The 20284-nt window shown below is 43.7% G+C and overlaps 3 protein-coding genes across 5 annotated transcripts in view; 1 reads left to right on the top strand and 2 right to left on the bottom strand.

Annotated features, from left to right (window-relative positions):
* PLPPR1 (phospholipid phosphatase related 1) overlaps window positions 1-2730 on the top strand; it is a 62334-nt gene extending 59604 nt beyond the window's left edge. The window contains exon 7 of the mRNA XM_030237537.2: window positions 1104-2730. Coding sequence (XP_030093397.1) covers window positions 1104-1136 — 33 coding nt within the window. The 3' untranslated portion in view covers window positions 1137-2730. The remainder of the gene's footprint in view (window positions 1-1103) is intronic.
* Window positions 2731-4119: 1389 nt separating this feature from the next.
* Window positions 4120-5746, bottom strand: LOC103821475 (39S ribosomal protein L50, mitochondrial). Of its 2 annotated transcripts, none has more exons than XM_050987296.1 (2): window positions 5624-5746; window positions 4120-4891 (listed from the first exon to the last, which is right to left on the bottom strand). In XM_050987296.1, the coding sequence occupies exons 1-2, from the start codon at window positions 5710-5712 to the stop codon at window positions 4492-4494; spliced, it is 489 nt and encodes a 162-aa protein (XP_050843253.1). In that variant the 5' UTR covers window positions 5713-5746; the 3' UTR covers window positions 4120-4491. The 2 variants fall into 2 exon arrangements, with proteins under 2 accessions (XP_050843253.1, XP_050843254.1); XM_050987297.1 differs by having other exon boundaries at window positions 4120-4888.
* A 2354-nt stretch (window positions 5747-8100) lies between these two features.
* Window positions 8101-18147, bottom strand: ALDOB (aldolase, fructose-bisphosphate B). 2 transcript variants are annotated; one of them, XM_009096333.4, is made up of 9 exons: window positions 18029-18147; window positions 11505-11626; window positions 11021-11232; window positions 10442-10496; window positions 10129-10289; window positions 9822-9905; window positions 9187-9361; window positions 8849-9048; window positions 8101-8613 (listed from the first exon to the last, which is right to left on the bottom strand). In XM_009096333.4, the coding sequence occupies exons 2-9, from the start codon at window positions 11614-11616 to the stop codon at window positions 8518-8520; spliced, it is 1095 nt and encodes a 364-aa protein (XP_009094581.1). In that variant the 5' UTR covers window positions 11617-11626; window positions 18029-18147; the 3' UTR covers window positions 8101-8517. The 2 variants fall into 2 exon arrangements, with proteins under 2 accessions (XP_009094581.1, XP_018776718.1); XM_018921173.3 differs by having other exon boundaries at window positions 11505-11642; window positions 18029-18139.
* Between the last annotated feature and the right edge of the window lie 2137 nt (window positions 18148-20284).

Raw genomic sequence — 20284 nt, 5'->3', positions numbered from 1 at the left:
TACATGTCCATAGGTAAAGAACTAGGATTTTACATGCCTCACAAACTTTTGCTTAGAAGAATAGAAAACTGAGAGAAAAGTAAAAATAATTCTGCCTATTCACATTCCAGAAAACTTTTGGGATGTATGAAGGATTTACTCTTTCCTGATGATAAACTAGTCTATCCTCAAAAATATTACAGAGATTACGTTTTTTATCCTTATTACTGTTCAGTATCTTCTATAATAGGAAGAAATCATATTCATTTTTCTCTCTCTCATTCATCAGAAGAAAAATTATTAGCATTCTTTCAAGCCTGCAAAAATATAGCTGGTGGGATCAATATTGACAGTGTTTCTGTTAAAACTACTAAATTTAAATGGCTTGTGTTGGCATAACTGCATCATACCCAGTCCTTTCAATACAGACAGTAAGTGGAAGCTGCCAGAAATTCTGGGGACAAGGATAAACTGTAGTTGATTAGTTATCTGAAATACACTGGTGTTATTTATTTGGTCTTTAAATTGTACTTCCTTTATTAGATGGCCTGTCACACATGATGTGTGACAAGATCAATAGCGATTTTTTGTTAAACTCTTTGTGCAATAAATTGAAAAGAGAAATTTTTTAAAAAATGGGAATACTGTCTCTAATGTCTGGAAATACTTTGCTTAATTGAACAGTCAATTTAGATTAGGCAAAGATTTACTGGAAGACTTTCCACTAAACCTGCAGAACTGTGTGCATTAGATGTTCTCTTGATGGGTTTACAGTCCAGAAAATAAGTGCTCCTTATATATCCACATTGTGTTGTGTAGACAGAAGGGATGAGCAGGTGAAAATATTCATGAGCTATGAGAAACATTTTGTCCAGTTATCTGCTTATAGCTACTGGACTGTGAAATGCAGGTAGGGACTGAACTTTTAACTGTTGGTGTCCACCAGAAATCAACAAGGTAATTTTCTTAAATTATATTATTGACCATACATCTACAATGCAGGTTTTATGAGCAAGGGTTTTTCCCACTGTTTTTTTTATCAGTGAGGATTTTTCCATACTAGTAGGGCATGTCAGTGCCAGGCTGCTGTATACATTCATGTGTTTGCCTTTTCCTCTTTGCAGAATCACTCTGCCTCTATGACTGAAGTAACCTGAGATGGAAGATCAGCAGCTGAAGCTATTTTTTACTACCCTCCAGTAAAATACTCCAAGACACACAGTTACTAAATGTCTAACTGTGATGACCAGTATTATGTTATGTCTAGTTAGAGGCTAATGTTTTGTACTTTTTTTTGTATGAGGAAGTGATGTAGCTTGCCCTGATTTTTTGTCAGCTTTAATATTATTATGCCAGACTTTAAAAGCAAAACAGAAAAAGAACAAAAAAAACCCTTTTCTTGTTTAAAGTGTGCACTGAGGAACTACATCTATGGAATTGTTGATGTTGTTATGTGATATTTGTACACAATTTTTTTTCTTCTCAGTTTTGAATTTATATATCTTGGGGGGAAAAAAAATTCACTTTTACCTTTTCTTACCATAAGAAGTGTTGGGTCAGATTCTCATCTGAGTAAACCCAGCATGGATCTGAAGTAATTGCATATATTTAATTCATATTAAAATAACAGTGATCAGGAATCTAACCTGAATTATACTATCAACAAGAAACAAAAATCCATCCTTGATTCAGTGAGCTACTTAAGTGTTCCCTGAGAGTTAATGGACTTCAGTTTCCACCCAGTTCCTAGACTAGAAGCATGTCCTTAAGCACCTCACTGAATCAAAGCCTGATTGTTCCGGTGTGGGTGATTGTGTCAGTTGTTGAAGAATGACTCAAACAACATCCTTGGTCTGCAGTGTAGACAGACTGGACGTCAAAATTTATAGTAGTAGCTGATAGCATGTGAGCTGACTATATCATCTCCCTAGATCCTCATTCCTCCCCGAGGCCCAGCTAAAGCTCCCAGTGAAACCTGGCTTCAGGAATTGACTATGGGGATATACAGCCACCACTGCGGGGCTGAGGCTGCGCTTTAAGTGTTTCATCATTTCATCATAGATTTGTGGGGTAACTAGTGACACTGGTGCAAAGGAAAAGTGGCACCACTCCTTCACCAGGGTAGCATTCCTTGGCATTCAAATTAGCATAGCCAAGAAGCCAGTTTTGCTGCCCAAAAAATTTTTCTTTTCCTGAGGAGTTTTAAAAAGCCAAGAAAAAAAAAAGACAGAAAGAAAGACAAGAAAAGACGAAAGAAAGAAAGAAAGAAAGAAAGAAAGAAAGAAAGAAAGAAAGAAAGAAGAAAGAAAGAAAGAAAGAAAGAAAGAAAGAAAGAAAGAAAGAAAGAAAGAAAGAAAGAAAGAAAGAAAGAAAGAAAGAAGAAAGAAAAGAAGCTGAGTCTGTAGTAGCAGTCTGCATTTTTTGTAAATTCTGCCACACAGAATTTATAACAAAACTGCTATATTACAATTTTAACAACTTTGTCTAAGCATTATAAAGACAACTAAGTGTGGGTTGGGGATGGGAAGAACAAAAAAGTCCATTTACAATGGTTCAAACTAGGGCAAAGGCTTCATTAAATGATTTTTCACTGTTTCTAGGATTTTCCTGCATCTCATTCTTCTAGCATGGTGATAACTGCTGTGTGTCTCCTTTAAAGAATGGAGCCTCTGTACTTTTACTGGAATGTTTACCTCACATTTCCATGTTGGTTCTTCTTGGCTTTTTTTTTTTTGTATATTTTTTCCAAAACAGAAGCAAAAAAAAAATTATTAAAAAAGCTAATGTGAGTCAGTCTTTCATTTGCCTATGACACAAAGAAAACCTGGATTGTCTGTGTCTGGTCATGTGGTGTTCCTTCCTTCTTCTGACTCTACTGATATCTGCTTCTGGCTTAGGAATATAAGGATCAGACTGGGGCCATGCTTTCTGGGGCCAGGAGGAGCCTTTGCTAAGTGTTCTAGGTTCCTCACTGCAGCTGTAATGAAAATTCCAAAGGGAAAATTCTGTTCTGAGTCATTTTATTAAGAAATACCCTCCCAAGCTGGCTTTTTCTGATCTTCACTACTGCTCTGGCCTAAAACAAAGAAAGATGCATGGGCAGGGCTTCTATTTATTTATTTATAATTCAATTCAACTGAAGTGACAAACTTTTAAAAGCCCAGGGATAAAGTGATTAAGCATCTAGAGGTCTTGCCCTTCCATGGCACAGGTGCCGTGTGCAAGACTTTGAAGTCATTTCAGATTTCTGCTTCTTCAGCTTGTTACAAGCAGTTAAATGTTCTGCATCTCAAACGCCCACATGTGATCCTCTTCTCTTCCCTTGTACTCCAGGCCCTGCAGATTCCTGTGCTGATGGAAACATGAGGTCTGCACCTCCAAGGGACTGGTATGTCTGAGATCAGGGAAATGGCAGTCTGACTCAACTCAGACACAGCAAAACACGAGGCAAGCTGCTGTCGAGCTGCTTTCTTGCCTGTCCCAATTCCCAGTCCAGTTTTTCACTCTGTTCTGATTACATTACATGAGCTATCAAAGTTACATCCTGGGAGAGACACAGAAAGGGGAATATGCACAAAGTGCAACTACAATTGGAAGTGCTTTCTCAGATAGTGTTAAAGATGAAACAAGGAGGTGCAGGTATTTCTGGTTTTGATGGAAGGAGATAATTTAATGAAAAAGAAACTTCCAATTCACTGCTCCCAAACAGCCTCTGAAGCCAACAAGATGACAGAGTTAGCCATTTGTCACACTGTGGTTTCCCATAAGCTACAGGGGAAGGATTTGTGAACATTCAGCCTTCCATGGTGATCAGTGAAACATCCCCAGTGCACTCACCCCAGTTCACCCTCTAGTGGAACACGTACATGCACACTTGCACTATTCTGTAATTCTCCAAGAGTCAAAAGGAGAAAAGAAAGCATTTCTTAAATTTCTTGAGAGCTTTTGAGAAGAAAGCAGCACTTGAGAAGTTTGCTCAGTTAAGAAACTGAGCACTGAAACACACAAGAGCAGCAGTGCCTAAGTGTGCTTCACGCACCTGCACACTGAAAAAAACCCGGGGAGCAAGGGTTCAAGGCTTGGAGTGGTATAACCAGGAAATTTCTGGACTATTCCCAGAAAGATCACAGACTCTCAACCTCTTGTTTGTAAAAATCTTGTTTTATAGAAAACACTCATAAAGTACTATGCATTTCTCAGACTGTTTATTTTCTTGTCCTCCTGGCTTCACTGCTGGCCTCCTCCGATTAAAGCAGACCGGCATCATCACTTAGATGGGAAGAAAAACTGAAACAGGAAAAGAACTTAAAAACCAAGGCCCTTAACAGACATTGGAGAATTCAGCAAGATGCCTTGATAGCAGCTGATTTTACAGTGCTGTTGGAGACTTCACCATTACTGAGTGATTTCAGTCAATTTCGGTTGCTGAAATTCACAGATCCCACTCTAACCAGAGGGCTCTGCTGCTGCCCTGCAGCACCAGCCAGGCACAGGGATCCTGCGTGGGGGGACTCACTGCTGCCAGATGATTTTCAGGTTCGGGGGCAGCTCTGCGGCTGCGAGTTCATCGATCTTGGTGCGGTCCCTGACGGGGGCGCGATAGAAACCCAGCACGTCCCCGGCGCGGCGCATGCGGTGCAGCTGGGAGTTGGGCACGGCGTGTCCCAGCTCCACCGCCAGCCGGGCCAGCAGGCGGTGCTTCAGCCGGTTCTCCTGCAGGGGAGCCTGCTGCCAGTCCTCGGGAACAGAAGGCCCGAAGACCTCCCTGACGTGGGACTCCAGGCAGCTCTGCAGGTCCTCGGGTGGGATGTAGCTCCGGCAGCGGGGCGGGGGCTGGATCACGCTGGGCTCGCTTCTCTCCTCCTTCTCAGGAACTGCTCCGTCTGCTTCCACTTCTCTTACCTCCTTCCTGCTGGCACCAGAACACATTGTCAGCCTCTGGCTACTCAAGACAGAGTCAGAGCGTTCTTGTATTCGTGGTGCTTTAATCCCTCAATCCAAACATTCCACACATCCCATGGACTCATCAGGTCTGTTAGCCAGAAGTGCACAGGCTTTCCCCAAGTGCTGCTCCCCACACAGGCTGTCCCCGCAGAGCAATCACCCACCCACCTTCTTTCACTTGTCTGTGTGAAAACAGCATTTTAACAAAATTCATTACTTGTTTTCTGTTACAGCTCCATTTTCTAATTTGCTGTGAATAAAAAGCATATCAGAAAAAAAAACACTACTACAGATGAAAATCAATGCCCATATGTAAAAAAAAAAATCATCACCAGTTTTTAGTTAAATATTTTACCTTCTCATATGCCACAACCTAGCCAACAACCGATGCGGGGTTTCACGCAAAATGTTACAGAGGAACTGTTTTTCACTCCCGCGAAATCCCTCTCTTCCCACTCCTAACAAAAGCAGTAACACCTCTAAAGGTTCCAATCCTGCACCAGTGCACCTCAGTGGGCGCTGCTTGCCCAGAGAACCCGTGGAGTGTCCCTCCCTAAGGACATTCCAAAGCCATGGCCAAACCCTGAGGGCCTTGCTCAGGGGGTGCCGGGCTGAATGACCTCCAGAGAGCCACGGCGCCTTGCAGGCCCAGCATGTGGAGAAGGCCAGAAGCCACCCGCACCCTGTGCCCTGCGGGTACCTGCGGCCGCCCCACAGCGCCCTGAGCCCCGCGGGGCCGAGCCCCGGCCGCTGCCGCGCGAACACCCGCAGCTCCCGCACCGCCGCCATGCCGGGCCCGCGCCGGAAGCCTTCCGCGGCCACCACGAGTGACGCATTTTTGCCGCGCCCCGCAGTGCTTCATGGGAAATGTAGTCCGTCCCCTAAAGCCAGCCCCCTCGCTGGGAAACGGAACGTCTGGAAATTGCCTTAGGAAATGACGTTCTTTGATGTTTGGTCTTTGTGTGCTTTCAGGCCTACTCGACAAGCAGGGAGATTTTGTCCCTGTAACAGAATCTAGCCAACAAGCTAGAAGTGATGGCTGACAGGCATGGCGGTGGTAGAGGGGGCCCTGCGGAACTCACTGCATCCTGCCCAGGCCCGCAGCTCCGCCATCCCGCTCTGCCTCGGGTGCTTCTGATCCCACACAGCCACTGATCCTGCTGAAAAACCTGCAAAATGTAAAATAGTTCTTAGGAAAATGTGTTCCTGGGAGTTTGGTCTTTGTGGCTTTCAAGGCTCATCAACAAGAAGGGAGATGATTCCCATGAAACAAGAAGTAGCCGAAAAGCTGGAAGTGATGGCCAGGCCTTGGAAAGGCAGGTTACTTCTTGGCTGAATTGCCTTGTTGAGGTGGAGGGCTCGACAGGCTTCAGTGAGCTCAGACACAGGGGAGATAAGAAAGGCTTGGGAAGAAGGATGTACCTCTGATGGTAGACACAAAGACTGCAGAACTGATGGGCACAAGGACATTTGGACAAACCCTCACGAAAAGGAACAAACTGATAAAGCCAACACAGCACCTGTGATGAATCAGCTCTGGCACAGTAAAAGGCTATTGCAGCAGGGGCAGACCATGGCCATCAATTCACAGCCACCAATTTAAGAAACCACTGACTAAAAAGAAAGACTAAGCATGAGAAGCAAGAGGCTCATTAACTGACAGCCGACAGAATACTAATTATTATGAAAACTAGATAATTTGTAGTCAATGAATATTAATTTCTTTGTTTACTAATGTATATAAATAGGGGAAAATTTTGGTCATCCTGGTGCTGATCATGCCTTATAAAAAACAGATGGTGACAGGATAAGGGGATACCATTTTAAACTAAAAAAGGGAAGAGTAGATATCTGGAATAATTTTTTTACTGTGAAGGCAGTGAGGCCTTAACACAAGTTGCCCAGAGAAGCTGGGAATGCCCCATCCCTGGAAATTTTCAAGGCCAGGTTTGGACAGGGCTCAGAGCAACCTGGTCTAATGGACACTTTCCCTGCCCATGGCAGAGAGGTTGGAACTGGATGGGTTGAAAAATATGATTTTTCAGGTCATTTTTAATGCAGATGATTCTGAGATTGATCTTCAATCAGAATATCAGTAGGATGCTTCTCATCAGGAGCAGAAGTTTCAGGTGTGTGGAGACCCAAAGGACCACAGCTGAAGCAGGAAAGTGGTGTTATTCCTGACACTAGCATCAGCCTCTGGAGTGTTTTTGGCAAATCACTTGTTCTTTGTTCATTGTCAGGAGAGACTAAATGCAAGCCTTAATTATGCAGTGACTGGATCCACATGAGGGATTTTGGCTGTTTATTTATCGCCTGTGTGACACACTGGTTGCTAATTCAGAGGCCATGAGGAGGTGGTCATAGGGCAGTGATTTTGCCTGTTTTCCCTGTATTTGTTGGCAGGAGCAGCAAGTACCAGTGGCCAGGAGGAGCAGCCAGCAGAGAGAGGTGACCCTGAAAAGACATGGAGTCCTCTGGGTCACCTGACCCTGGCTGTTTAGGGGGTTGCTCCAAGGTCTCATGAGTTGATTGGTGTAGCACGTAGCCAGGCAAATACTCTTACATAACCTTAGGCCTGCTGTTTTTGCCACTTACGCCTTTTTTTCATGGCCATCTGACTCTGCTTTTGCTAACAAAGATGACACCTTTAACAGGAACGCAGCAGTGTGCCAAAGGTCAAACCGTGTGTCTGCAACATCAGCCTCTTTACTCAAGCTACACAATAGGTAGGCCAAGATGCCTTCATGCACGCTTTGTGTTAATTATTGTGGAAAATGTCGCTGTACAGGCAATTTGTAAGGACAGACTTTGCACAGCCCTGACTCAATGGGTGCAACCCTAACAGTGCTCAGCAGCCTCATCTCACCAGCGATGGTTCTCCAGACACATGAGATGCTTCTGAAGGTAGTGTTGTTTATCTGTGGCCCGATTCCCCAGCACTGTTTGCTGTGTACATCTCCCAAGTGTTTTAGTGTCTGCTGGACTTCTGTTGGCAGGATTAACCTCTCCAGCTGTGCCACTGTTGGGTTATTTCTCTTTGATATCCTCAGAGTTTCCCGAGCTCACCAGCTGCAACACTTTGTGACTCAGTCTTTGCAAGGACCACAAAAAAACACAGATGTGTGAAAGATATTGTAAAGTTTACACAAAACAAAAAGAATTTTGAGGTAGAGATTAGTTTTCAATTACTGTTTTATTGACATGATTGAATACACAGTCAGGTTTTTATAATTCAGGATTGTGGCTGCTAGATACGGTAATGGACAAGGGAAGCTATTTGAATTGCTAGAGAACTACTGAATCTGCCTGCTGTTCCAGGGGCTGAGTTTCAAACTGAGGGAGGATGGGCTCATGATTCATTGGCAGCTGTTGTTTGTTGTTTGGAAAAAAATTCCCTTTCCATGGAATGTGCAAATGAAAAAAGAATATCCCCTTGGTAAAGTGTGGGAGTGAAGGGTGGAGAGGAAGCTAAGCCATTCTATCTCCAATTTGGTGTTGGGTAAGGGAAATTAGATCTCTATGTTTTTCTTTCATTTCTGAACATCTTCCACTGTGTGAGAAGAGACAGGAGGAAGAAAGGTTCCTGCTGTTTCAGTAGGTGTAGCTGGCAGTGAACAGTGACTGCATGGCAGCTGCGTCATTCTTCCCAGACTGGACATACTGCCCTCTGCAAGCCAAACTGTTAATCTGAAAAAGAAGAAAAAAAAAAAAAAGAGGAGTAAGCAATCATCATGGAGTAAGAAAGGCAGATGTGTAAAGAACAACGAGCAGGAGTAAGCAAGCAACGCCCAAATAACAGAGAAGTGCCCCTGGTGAACATGAAGTGCCAGGAGGGGTGGGACCAAGAGCAGCCTTAGGAAGGTGGCAACCTGTGTCCCTTCATGGTGACAGCTCTTCTCTCTGCTCGGGGGAAGCCTCGTACCTGTGCCCGCTTGCGGAAGGCCTCTTGAGCAGCCTTCTTGTTCTCACTTTTGCCCAACCATGCAGCCAGGGCAGAGGCTTGCAGGGCTCTCCCGTAGGAAAAGGTCAGTTTCCAAGGCTTAGGCAGAGGGCACTGATTCATGGCATTCAGGTTGAGAGAAGCCTCCTCTTCACTCTGACCTCCAGACAGGAAGCAGATTCCTGCAAGAAAGAGGTTTGGAGGCTTAGAAATAGTGCTCCAGGCACCTCAATCCCTGATCTTTACTTGCCAGAGGAAAAGGTATTTCAGAGGTAGGAGAGTGAGTGGGATTGAAGAGGTAGGAATAAATCAGGAATTACCAGGAACAGCAGCAGGAACGGTGCGAAGCAGAGTAGTGACAGTTGCTATGGCTACATCCTGAGGGGTGTACTTCTTGGAGCAGGAATGCCCAGCTGTTACCATGTTGGGTTTCAGCAGTGTCCCCTCCAGGTACACGTGGTGATCATTCAAAGCCTTGTAGACAGCAGCCAGAACCTGAAAACAGGAGGATTGAATACAGACCTCTGCTCACATCTTCACCTCAGGCTGCTGTGGAAAGGTACTGTAGCAAGATCAAATTGAATTTTGCTTTCTCATGAAATTTATTTCTGGGGTTGCAGTTGTGGATGCCCCACTTCTTTTGAGAGGACCATATTACAACTTTTCATAATTAAGGGATTTGTCCATGCTGAAATTGAGGTAATTTGGTTTGGTCCTGATATATCTTTTTGAGATTGAGAATGCTTTTCCTGTCATTGAAGTGAAAATCCAAAAGCATGGAAAATACTCTTGGATTTCCTATTTGTTTGTTATGTGCCTAGGAGCAGCTCATTTTTGTGATGCAGTTATGAAGGGCATTTTTGGTCAAATCTCTTCGAGATCTGTAAGCATAAACTGCATGAAGTTTAGCTGCAGGTTTGTGAGGGAGAGCACAGAGGGAGGAATCTCTTCTTACCTTCTCTGTGACATACTGACAGCGCTGGAGATCATGGTCTCCATCAGGCAGGATTTCTGGCTCCACGATGGGTACCAAGCCATGCTAGGAAAAGAAAGACAGGGGATTCTTTAGGGATATGGAAGTAAAACTGTTCTTGTTGTTTGTCCTGACTTTGGGGATATTCTTTTCTGCTGTGCTGCCCTTCCTCCTTGTCTTTCCCAAACCCCTCACAGGGATTCTCCTTTCAAGCTCCCTAGTGTATTATCACAGGGAACAGGGAGAAGGGGCAGCAGCATTTCAGGAAAGGTTGCTTGAGAGGAGGTACCTGCTGACAGATACTGGCATAGCGTGCCAATGTGTTGGCATTCTCCTGGATGGCAAGTTGAGAGGGTGTTGTGCTGGTGATCTTCAGCACTGCGCGCCACTTGCCAAAGTCAGCACCATCTTTCTTGTACTGGGCACAGCGTTCAGCCAGCCCATCCAGCCCTGCAGAGGCAGAACGATGCTTCACTGAGAGCTGCTCTTTAGCACAGAGCTCTGGAGAGTAGTGTGAGTCCAGCCAAGGCTGCGTCTCAGGTGAGTCACCCTATGGGTTTGCTGCCCAGGCCATAGCTTGAGCTCCTTAGATCTCTCCTTACCTTGGATGGTGGTTTCTCCATTTGTTCCTGCTAGAGGTGCCGTGCCTTTATCCAGCTGTGGAGGTCAGAAAAACAGGAAAGGTTACAGAAAGATGGGAATTGGTCTAATTCTTACCCATGTCTAGTCTGCCTTTGAAGGCGGACTGTTACTAATGTGTGGAACTTAACATGCTCAGGGTGCAAAGGAAGGAAATGTTGGAGCAAAGGGCAGGAAAAAGGAATGAACTGGATAAGAGGAGGCGCAGTGTGTAAATATAGATGCCTGCAGGGAATGGCTCAACAACTCTGTCAGATGTGGAAAGAATTAGGTTGAGGTTACTGAATGGAGAGACTTATTTGCAGTGAATGGGGCATAGATGGGCGTTGGTGTATGGAAAGTTCCAGCATCTAGTGCAAATGTACCTCTGGTTAGTTGCACAAAAGCAATACAGAGAATTTCAAAACCAAGGACAAAAATGGGGGCGGGGGGTGGGGGGGGAGGGAGCAGTGTTATTTAGGAGACAGTGCAGCTCCAAATATAATTTTCTCTGGAAATGGGATTTGGATTATGGTGCCAGCCTGGCACATACAGATACTCACCTTAATTCCCACCACAATGCCTTTTTCCTTGATAATTGCTGGGAATGGCTTTCCACTGCTGTCTTTCTGATAGAGGGTCTCATGGAAAAGGATCACTCCCCCAATGCTCTGGTTGATGGAAGTGTCCGAAGAGAACAGGACCTCTCTGAAAGCTCGACGGTTCTCCTCCGTGTTCTCCACATTGATCCGCTGCAGCCTGTTCCCCATGGTACCTAGTGAGGCGGACAAAGAGGTTCTAGGCTTGGTTGGCCTCCTGGTCCCAATAAGTAGTAATGAACTGGGGCTTCAGTTTGGAGCTTCCCTCCTCAACCCATAGTTTGTAAGCTATTATTGTTATAGCTGCAGCCCTGCCTGGCTGAATTGTTCTGCTCAGACAACAGTTTCAAAGTGTTTTTCATCTACTCCACTGATTTCAAATATGAAGCAAAACTAAAAGGAAAAAAGCATCTTGCATACTGCTAACTGATTGATGTCCAGAACTTACCCACTGATTCATCTGCAGCTAGGATCCCCTTTCCTGAAGCCACAATCCGCTGAGCAATGTCTGCAAGAGCTTTCTTCTGCTCTGGAGACAGCGCTGGGAACTGGTGGGTCATGTTGACTTACCTGTGGGAGAGAATTACTGTTACAAGTAATTACAAGTAATTCTGGGGGAGACTGAACCAGTGACACCACTCAGGTGTTTCCTCTGCAGGGCTCTTGGTGCTTGTCTGGTCCATGTTATTATAGGCAATATGACCAGAAATCCATTTGAGTTCTTCTAGGCTTAGTGTGTCTGGAAAAACTAGAAAGAAATGCAGGAGACACATCCTGCCACATCATTCTAGAACCAAAGTGGAAAAGACTCTGCATTTTACCTGGATTTGCTCAGAAAATAAAGGAAGGTCAGTCTGTCATAAAAACATGCACTAAGTAACAACTAAGCAAATTGCTGACTCTGCATACTTTTTGGTTCTTGTCAGTAGAATGCCCATTATTCCATTGCTTACCTTTACACATTTCCTATCACTGCTCCTCTTCTATTTCCTGCCTCTGTTGGCAGTATTTGCTGCTGTGTCTGGTTGATGTTTCATCCCTAACCTTTTGCCTGGGTTTGTAATTCTCCTTGTGGCTGCTTTCAGAACTGTAGTGCATTGCTTTCTCTGCAGAAGATTTGCAGTCTTAGGAGAATTCACCCCTCAGTTCTATCTTTTCAGCTGTGGTAGAGGGTTACCAGATGAAACTACCCAGCACCTGAAATGTGGGTTCAGTCTTGATATGACAAAAATCTTGGTCTTATTAAAGTTTTGGTTTTAGGGCATTAAATTACAGGTTCTCTGATCATCTGAATAGTCAAAGTTACTTTTCTGAGTGTATAGGTCTGTAAGTCTGAAACAGAAAAACTCCCTTCAGTTTGTCTTATGTGATAGCTAAAGCAAGACCTCTGGTTTTATTAATGGGTAGTAAATCTAGAAGGTACTTGATTAAAAACAAGAAAGAGATATTTGAGAAAGATCTCAAATATCACATTTTCCTTTAAAAAGGCAGGCCTCTAGACAGTGTTTGCATTTTCTATTCCCAAACTCTGCCTGAGAGAGGAGTGAGAACATGCCATTTCCCATTTCATCAGAGATGGCCAGAAAATGTTCTTCCTTATATAAGCATGTAGGCAGCCTAGTCCAACTTATTTCCCTGCACACAGATGCTGTGTTGCCAGGGAATCCTTGTCTTATCCTTCCTGCTGAAGGGCATAATGGGGAGAAACAATGAAGAGTCTGTCTGCTACTCTTGATAGGGTACAGAGTTCTGAATTGCATGTCAATTGTGCCAAAATTTTCTGGCAACGATGCCATCAGAGTATGGTAAGAGCTGTAAATTCATATCCCTGATTTATAGCTGAAGGTACTTTGGTACTGGTAATGTTATCCTGCAAGATTCAAATGGCATTGTCTGCCAGTACAGACCAGTCAGATGCAGGTCTGTTTTACCTCTTTGCGGGCTGAGCCTGGAAATTTCATATGCAGCTTACCACAGAGTGAGTCATTTTAGGTTTAGAGGGAAGATGAAGGAGTGCAGGATCAAGACTTGGTCAAATTAGAGAGAGTTCCCTGCTTTTCAAAGGGCTGAAATGCCTTCTTGCTGTGGTCCTGGTGAAACAGGCTTAGCTGAACACCTGTCTGTCTGTCCGCCTATGGCCAGAGCTCTGGGAACCATCCTTCTACTGTGGTGATCACAGCTCCATCACTCCCAGCTCTTGGCCTTTTCAGCTCACTCAGAAGAATTTGAAAATCTATGGTTTATGCTGCATAGCTTCTTCAGATAACCTACAACTCTCCTTATCCCTCACCTGCTTTCTGTGTCGGATATGTCTTTAAAAGAGGAAACTGGCTTATTATTATGATTACTGTAATAACAGTTTGGTGATGAGCACCTCAGTTAAAACCACACTACTGTTAAATAAGTCATTGTGCAAAATTATAAGGAATCACTCCAGTAGATTAGAGCCTCTGTGGAGAAGACTGGGAAATTATGCTCCGGAAAAAATATGATCTTGTCCAAGGTCAGAGCTAATAAACTGCTAAATCAGGGGTGGGATTTTAGAGTTGCAGTTTGGAGCTGTGTTGCAGCACCAGGAGGTGTATCCAGGTAACCTTGAATTCAGCTGGCTGGACTACAAGATCACCAGTTGCTCCAGTCATGTGTACACTTTCTTTCCAGCAATGCAATAAACAATGAGACTAATGTCTGCTCTATGTTACTTGTTCCCAGGGTTTGCCTAAAGATAACAAGGAGACACTTATCACTCAAAACCAGCCAGCAAGGCAAATTTTCAAAATACAAAGATGAGTTTTCAGTGAATAATGCTGTTCCAAGTGAAAACTCTGAGAGACTGAAACAACAAAGTTTGGTTTCAGAGTGATGAATTGGAAGACAGCAAATTAGTTCCAATTTCTATGCAAGTATCTCACTGAGTGTGAAGGAGCAGGTGGAGATTTGCCCAGAGTGTCCCCAGAATTATCTTTAAGGCCTTGGTGAGTGGTTCCCAGCTAATCTGCTGAGCTACAGGGATGAATAAAAGGCTAGTATTTCTAGCTGAAGTGGTGAAGAAATGAGGGCAAAAGAACAATTGTAAACCTTATAATAGCTCAAAGGTGCAGAATGTTCTAGTACTCTTGATTTAGGATTTTATTTTTCTGTGATTCTTTAATGAGAATAATAATTTCTAAGAATCTTCATATCTGCATTCAGAAAGGGTGTCTTTGCTGCAAAGTCCTGCTCTGAGCAGGGGAGCAGAAGAGGAGTGGAGGCAGAAGAGGAGTGGAGAAGCCTTACACTTCAGTAACATTTCATGAAGCCAAGCAAAGCCTTTACTTATAAAGAGTAAGCTCCCAGCATATCCACAAAAGCATTAATTTTACCATCCTCATATCCCCTCAAAGAGCTGGATATGTCACCTCCCGAGTCCTGAGGAAAAACAATTGTGCCCAGGCTGCCAGAGCTGCAAAGCTCATTTTGGTCTTCCAAAAACAAAGCCTATTTATTTGTTTCAATTGACAACTTTTCCAGGAAGAAAAAAGTTCTAATGAATTGTGATCTCAGTAACAGTAACAAAAACTGGGAGTTTTCCCACCACTAAGGTGTTTCAAAAATCTTTATTTTTATTTACCCATTTTAGACTATGGGCTAAGTGTCATAAGCTCAAGTGATTTCACATTGAGTTTACATTGTATGAATGCAACACATTCTCTTTGTAGTATCTACTTACTTTCTTTTTTTTTTTAATAGAATTATAAAAGAACCTCTAAAGAATAAAACTGCTCAACCCTGCCAGTTTTGTAGCTACCTCAGTGCTTATCAGGCTTCAATAGCTCCTTAAGCAAACAAATTTCTTTGTTCAGCCCCCATCCTCTGGCCAGCAGGAGGTGGGGATGTGGGAACAGGGGACAGCACAGTTGTAAAAGTAAATATTGTGATGCTGAAATCTTGGGTTTCTCTCAGCTACCGTAAGAAAGAAGGGCTGAGGGGAAATGTGTGATGACAGCACAAGCCCTAGATCCTGTTAATATTAATAGTGAGAACCAAAGAGCAGAGTGAACATGAATTGCAGAAGGAACAATGCTACATTTTGCTTCCAATAATCTTAGAAACTTCAATACATCATTGGCATCTTTTCTTTTCAAGAACCTCATTGCCTGGTATCTTCTAATCTTACATAAAATCTCACCTGAGTCCCAGTTTGCAGATGGGCAAAGACTGGATCAGAATCTCTAAGTTATTCTCTTGGGTCTCTGCACTGCCTTCTTTTATAAAATTGGCTCCAAAAGTGCAGGGCCAAAGTTTTAAACTACAGCTTGGATCCCACACATGTAGCTTTTTCCTATTCAATTACTAGTAAACACAGCCCTTCAGCATCATCTCTGACAGTCAGCAATACAAACTCTGCACACAAGAAATTTGCTTTCAAAGAACAGGGTTTGAAGAAGAAGCAGATGAATATATAAACAGATAAATACAGTCGGTAGGGACAATGAAAAGTATTCAAAAATTTAATCTAACACGTAGGCAGTGTTGGCCTGACTGAATTGACTTCTCTTTTACACTTGCATGCTTAGAGGAGGCAGACACATAATGACTTAGGCACCTTATATTTTCACTGCAGTGAATATCTGTGGTTACTGACCTCACATCTCTGTGAAGAGCTCCATTAAATAAGTCTGGTTCCTTGGGCATGAGGAAAACAGGGGGGTGTAAATGGCTGGGCAAGTTCAGGCCCATTCTGCTGACAGAGCACATTCTTATCTAGGTGGCAGAAGACAGACAGCTGGCAGGACTACTTGATAGGTCTGATTGATGGGCTGCCATTCAGAGGAGCCTGGCCATGGGGGTGGGAAGAGGCTAACAGGAGCACTGTGCAGTCTGGCCAAGACCAATGCCCAGACATTGGCTGGGGTGCAGAGCCCTGGCAGCCATTCCCCCAGGACTAGGTGGTTGAGGGAGCAGCTGTTTGGGGACGGCCTAAGGCCCTGTCAGCAGCGAGCTGAACAGGGCCAGCAGCACAGGCCCAAGCATCCTGTGTGAGCAGGGAGGGGTCTGGCCTGGAGAGCCAGGGGAGGAGATGGGTTATCCCCCTTTGCTCAGGACTCCATAGTTAACATCTGAGTACTGCATCCAGTGTTGGGCCCCTGCAGTACAGGAAAAACACTGACAGACTGAAGTTAGTTCAGCAGATGCCACTGAGAAGGTCAGTGGCTGCAGCACTTTCTCTGTGGGGAGAAGTCTGCAGAGTGGGGTCTAGTTCAACCTCAAGCAGCGATGGCTTCAGGGACACCTCTCAGCAGTCCTCGGTACCTGTAGAGTGTGATTGAAGAGGTAGAGCTGGGCTTTTCACAGCAGCTGTGATGAGACAGTGAGAGACAACAGGCACAAACAAACTAAGGAGATTCAGACTGAATATGAAGAAATTTTTTTTTTACTGTTAGGACAGCCAAACAATGTAACAGATTGACAAAATAGGCTGCAGTGTCTTCATCCTTGCAGGTTGCCAAGACCCACCTGAATTAAGACCTGAGCACCTTGGTCTGACCTAATTTCTAACCCTGCTTTTGGCAAGGGGTGCTTGGACTACAGACTTCCTTTGTCTCTTTCAGCCTGAATTACCCCATGACTCTCTGTGAGTACCTAATTTGAGGAGTCAAGGTGGAAGTGGTGCCTCTTCATATCTATGAAGGAGCTCTCAGGAAAGAACAGAATGTTTCTCCCATCATTATCTTTGCACTGAGATAAATTGTTTTGTTTGCACTGAGCAAAATGTTTCATTTCTGGATTCTAAGAAGTCTCGAGAGTATGGGACAAAAAGATACTCAGACTTCTGTCACCTAGAAAAAGGGGCAAATTATTTTGATTGACATGCTAATGTCACCATCTCCATCAGTCCTTTGGGGTATATATGATTGTAAATTGCTCGGTTGTTTTTTGCTCTCTGAGTTTTTTTACCATCCTCATGTTCTGTCTAGAGACCTTGATTCAACCTGCTGTTGCAGGAGGAACTGCAGATCTGAAGTTCCCTGTGCTGATTCCCATGTTAGCCTCAGATCTATACTCAAGCTCTGAGCAAATGTATCCCTATTTCATTTCCCTAGCAACTATGAAAGGAGGTTATGTTCAAAGACCTTTCTTCTTGGCGTCAGTGCAGAGCACTCAGAATGGCTAGATTTGGCCAAGGTGGCAAGAAGATTGTTGGAAGCAAGTATTATTAGGGAGAAGCTACTCTCTTTCAGGGCTGGACTTTTCTCAGAAAAGGTAAAAAATTGCTTTTAGACTTGCATGAGAATTCAAGTCTTGTATTGCCAGCAGGGGAGGCTGGGGGAAGCAGTGGTGAGAGTCTCAGGTGGACTAAATAGTTTTGGGTAAGTACAGGGGACAGATAGAGGATCGCTGATTCAGTGGGGAGCTTGTTGAGCAATTTCCTGAAGCTGCCTGTTCACAGCTTGAAAGGTTACAGCCTACAAATGCAAGAACAGGCTTTGTTTTCCTACACTGAAGACCTTATACCCCCTTGCCAAATAAACTTATCAGAAGACACTGCACAACAAATGCACATAATTGCACTTCTGTCAGCACTAATGTCTGTCAGGACCAGCTGCCTTCTCCAGTCATTCTCAGTCCTCCTCGCAAAACAGAAATTCATGTACAAAACAAGCAAAACCAAACACAAAACAAAACAACAGAAAGCAATGCAGGTATGTTATTGCTCTAGTCCCCTTAGACAGAGGATTCACTCACTCACTCCAGAAGTTCTGAGTGACTAAGCTAAGTTAGAAAGCCAATGTTAGCAGCAAATGGATCACTTTAGAACACCACTGCAGAATGACTGAGTGCTTATTTCTCACAAGCTGTTCCTGAAACAAAAAAAAAATTAAAACAAAACCAAAAACAACTTTCTGAGCCCACTGTAGATAAACATACCAGGTCTTAGCTGCTGATATACGTACCAGCTTTACAGTTTAGAAATTAAATTATAGTACTTACTTGTTTGTGGGCAGTGTCTCTGCTGCTACAAGCTTCTGGTGAGGTGTTTGCAGGCAAAGAGACCCAGTCGTTCTAATCACTAACTTTTATAAAATTCTTGGTGGGGCTTTTTTTTTCTCCCCTCCCCCTCCACTCCTTTGTTGTCCCTCCTCCCCTGCAAGCTGTTGGGGGACGTGTCACTGCTCAAGGCTGGTCACTGGCTATCAGACCACCACCACACACCTCCAATGGGACCTGGCCATGCTCCTGCTGTTCCTCCCCTTTCCCCTCCCCGGTATATACATGGCCATTCATGCAGTAAAACTGAGATGTTTTCCAGTTATTTCAAATTATTCCTCCTCTTTCTAAAACAGACCAAAAAGAACTACAAGAGAAACCATGGAAATTGCTTACAGTATCTTGGGCACAGCTTTATCATTTAGGGTTAGATCTTCTGAAACCTTATACTTAGGAAACTGCAGGAAGAAAGAACAGAAAACAAAATGCAGAAACAATGCAACAGATCCTTAACTGGCATGAGCTGGTATCATTTCAGTGGCTTCCTAAGTGATACATTGCTTTTCCTCACTGGAAAGTCCTGCATGGAACCATATGTTCCATGTTGGTATATGGAAAGGCAAAATGTGATGCTACAGTATCAGGTTTAATGATAAAGTTTAATGCAAGTTCTGATTTTCTGAAACACAGTGTACCTGTGAAATTACTGGTTGTCAGACCACATATGCCCACATTGAGGTGCACAGCTGCAAGCCAGATTTTCCCCCCAAATCCCACTGAACTGCCCACCCATATTTCAGTGATGAGAAAACTTCTCTGTTGCTTAGCAGAATTTTTCAGTGAAAAATACTGATGCTGAATAAATAGTGTATCAGCATTGCAGTTTATATGAACCCACACTACTATCATTCACCAACTCTAGGCCTATAGGTTTGATTATTTGTTTTAATTTCTTTCTCCCCATCCTGCAGGCCAGTACTCCTGGAGGGAAGTATAGCACAGGGACTGCTGGACAAGCATCATACCCTCAGAAACATGACCCTCTGCAGCCTTGGATATTGGCACGTTTTTACCAGAGAGACCCAATGTTTGCCTGGAGAATGACGTCATTTTTCCATTTGTTTGGCAGCTGCAGTGACACTTTGGCCTTTACAAGGACAGGTGAGACTCTGATTTCTCTCTCCACAATGCTGTCCTCCTCCTTGAGCCTCTCTTGTGCAGCTGCATGCCAAGGTCAGTGTTTGTAGGAAAACTTAGGAGTCTGCCAGGCTGCCGGTCAGCAGAGAAACCTCTGAAGGAGCTGACAGTGCAATCCAGTCAAAGGCCTTGTACTTCTGTTCCTCTCTTTTCCTTCATGCTGCCCTTCCTGATCTGTGGGTTTTTTTCTGAAGGAAGCTGTGGCACATGACCTGGACATAAAGCCTTCCCTGCTTTACAGTGTTTGCTTTACATTCCATTTCTCCCATCCTAGCAGAGAGACAAACCCCATGGTGTATTAAAGTTTCTCCACCACAACAGAAGCATCTAATATAGATTAAAAATATTTTTAATTAAATATCTTGTCTAAGATTCTTTTGAGACCCAGAAGGTGTCATAATGGTGGTCTTCTTCCTCAAAGTCAGAGTTTGAGTCCTGTTGTTCGTGCTTTGGCTAGAAGCTGATATAGGAAGAAAGTTCTCAGAAGTGTTTTATTCTCAGTGTCATCTGTGATATGGCCTCAAAGGCTATTAGAGAAAATCTGTGGGAGTCTTCTTGAAAAAAAGCAGTGTCAGACATTTAGATACACTTAAAGTAATCCCCTGCAGCCCACCTTGCATCCTTAACTCTTCAGAAGTATAGAAATGTATTTCCAGATGGATAATTGCTGGTGTGTGCCTTTCCAGGCCTTCTAACCCTTCAATCCAGCACTCCAAGGACAGGATTATGGGTCCTCACAGAGATTTTGAGGACACAGGGCAAAAAAGGTGAATATACAAGACACCTAATTTTTTCACTTAATTTAGGAATGGAAGCCTTTTCAGATCAGAAAATGGAGTGAAGAATCATAGTAGATGATGTCACTCTAAGGTGATAGCTTGCAGACCCATCACACTGACCATACTGGGCAGAAATAACAGTGATATTAAAATTGCACTGGAAATGAGTAGATACTTCCATTACACGTAATCATACTTTGGGAATAATTGTGCTTCTTAAAAATGAGGTTATAGTGTGGTTTCTTAAATAAGAGGGAAAAGCTTGCATCATAAGTGGTATGCA

Source organism: Serinus canaria, chromosome Z, assembly GCF_022539315.1.
Source record: "Serinus canaria isolate serCan28SL12 chromosome Z, serCan2020, whole genome shotgun sequence".
Lineage (NCBI taxonomy): Eukaryota > Metazoa > Chordata > Aves > Passeriformes > Fringillidae > Serinus > Serinus canaria.
The sequence above is the reverse complement of the archived record's forward strand: the minus strand, read 5'-3'. Positions and strand labels throughout refer to the sequence as shown.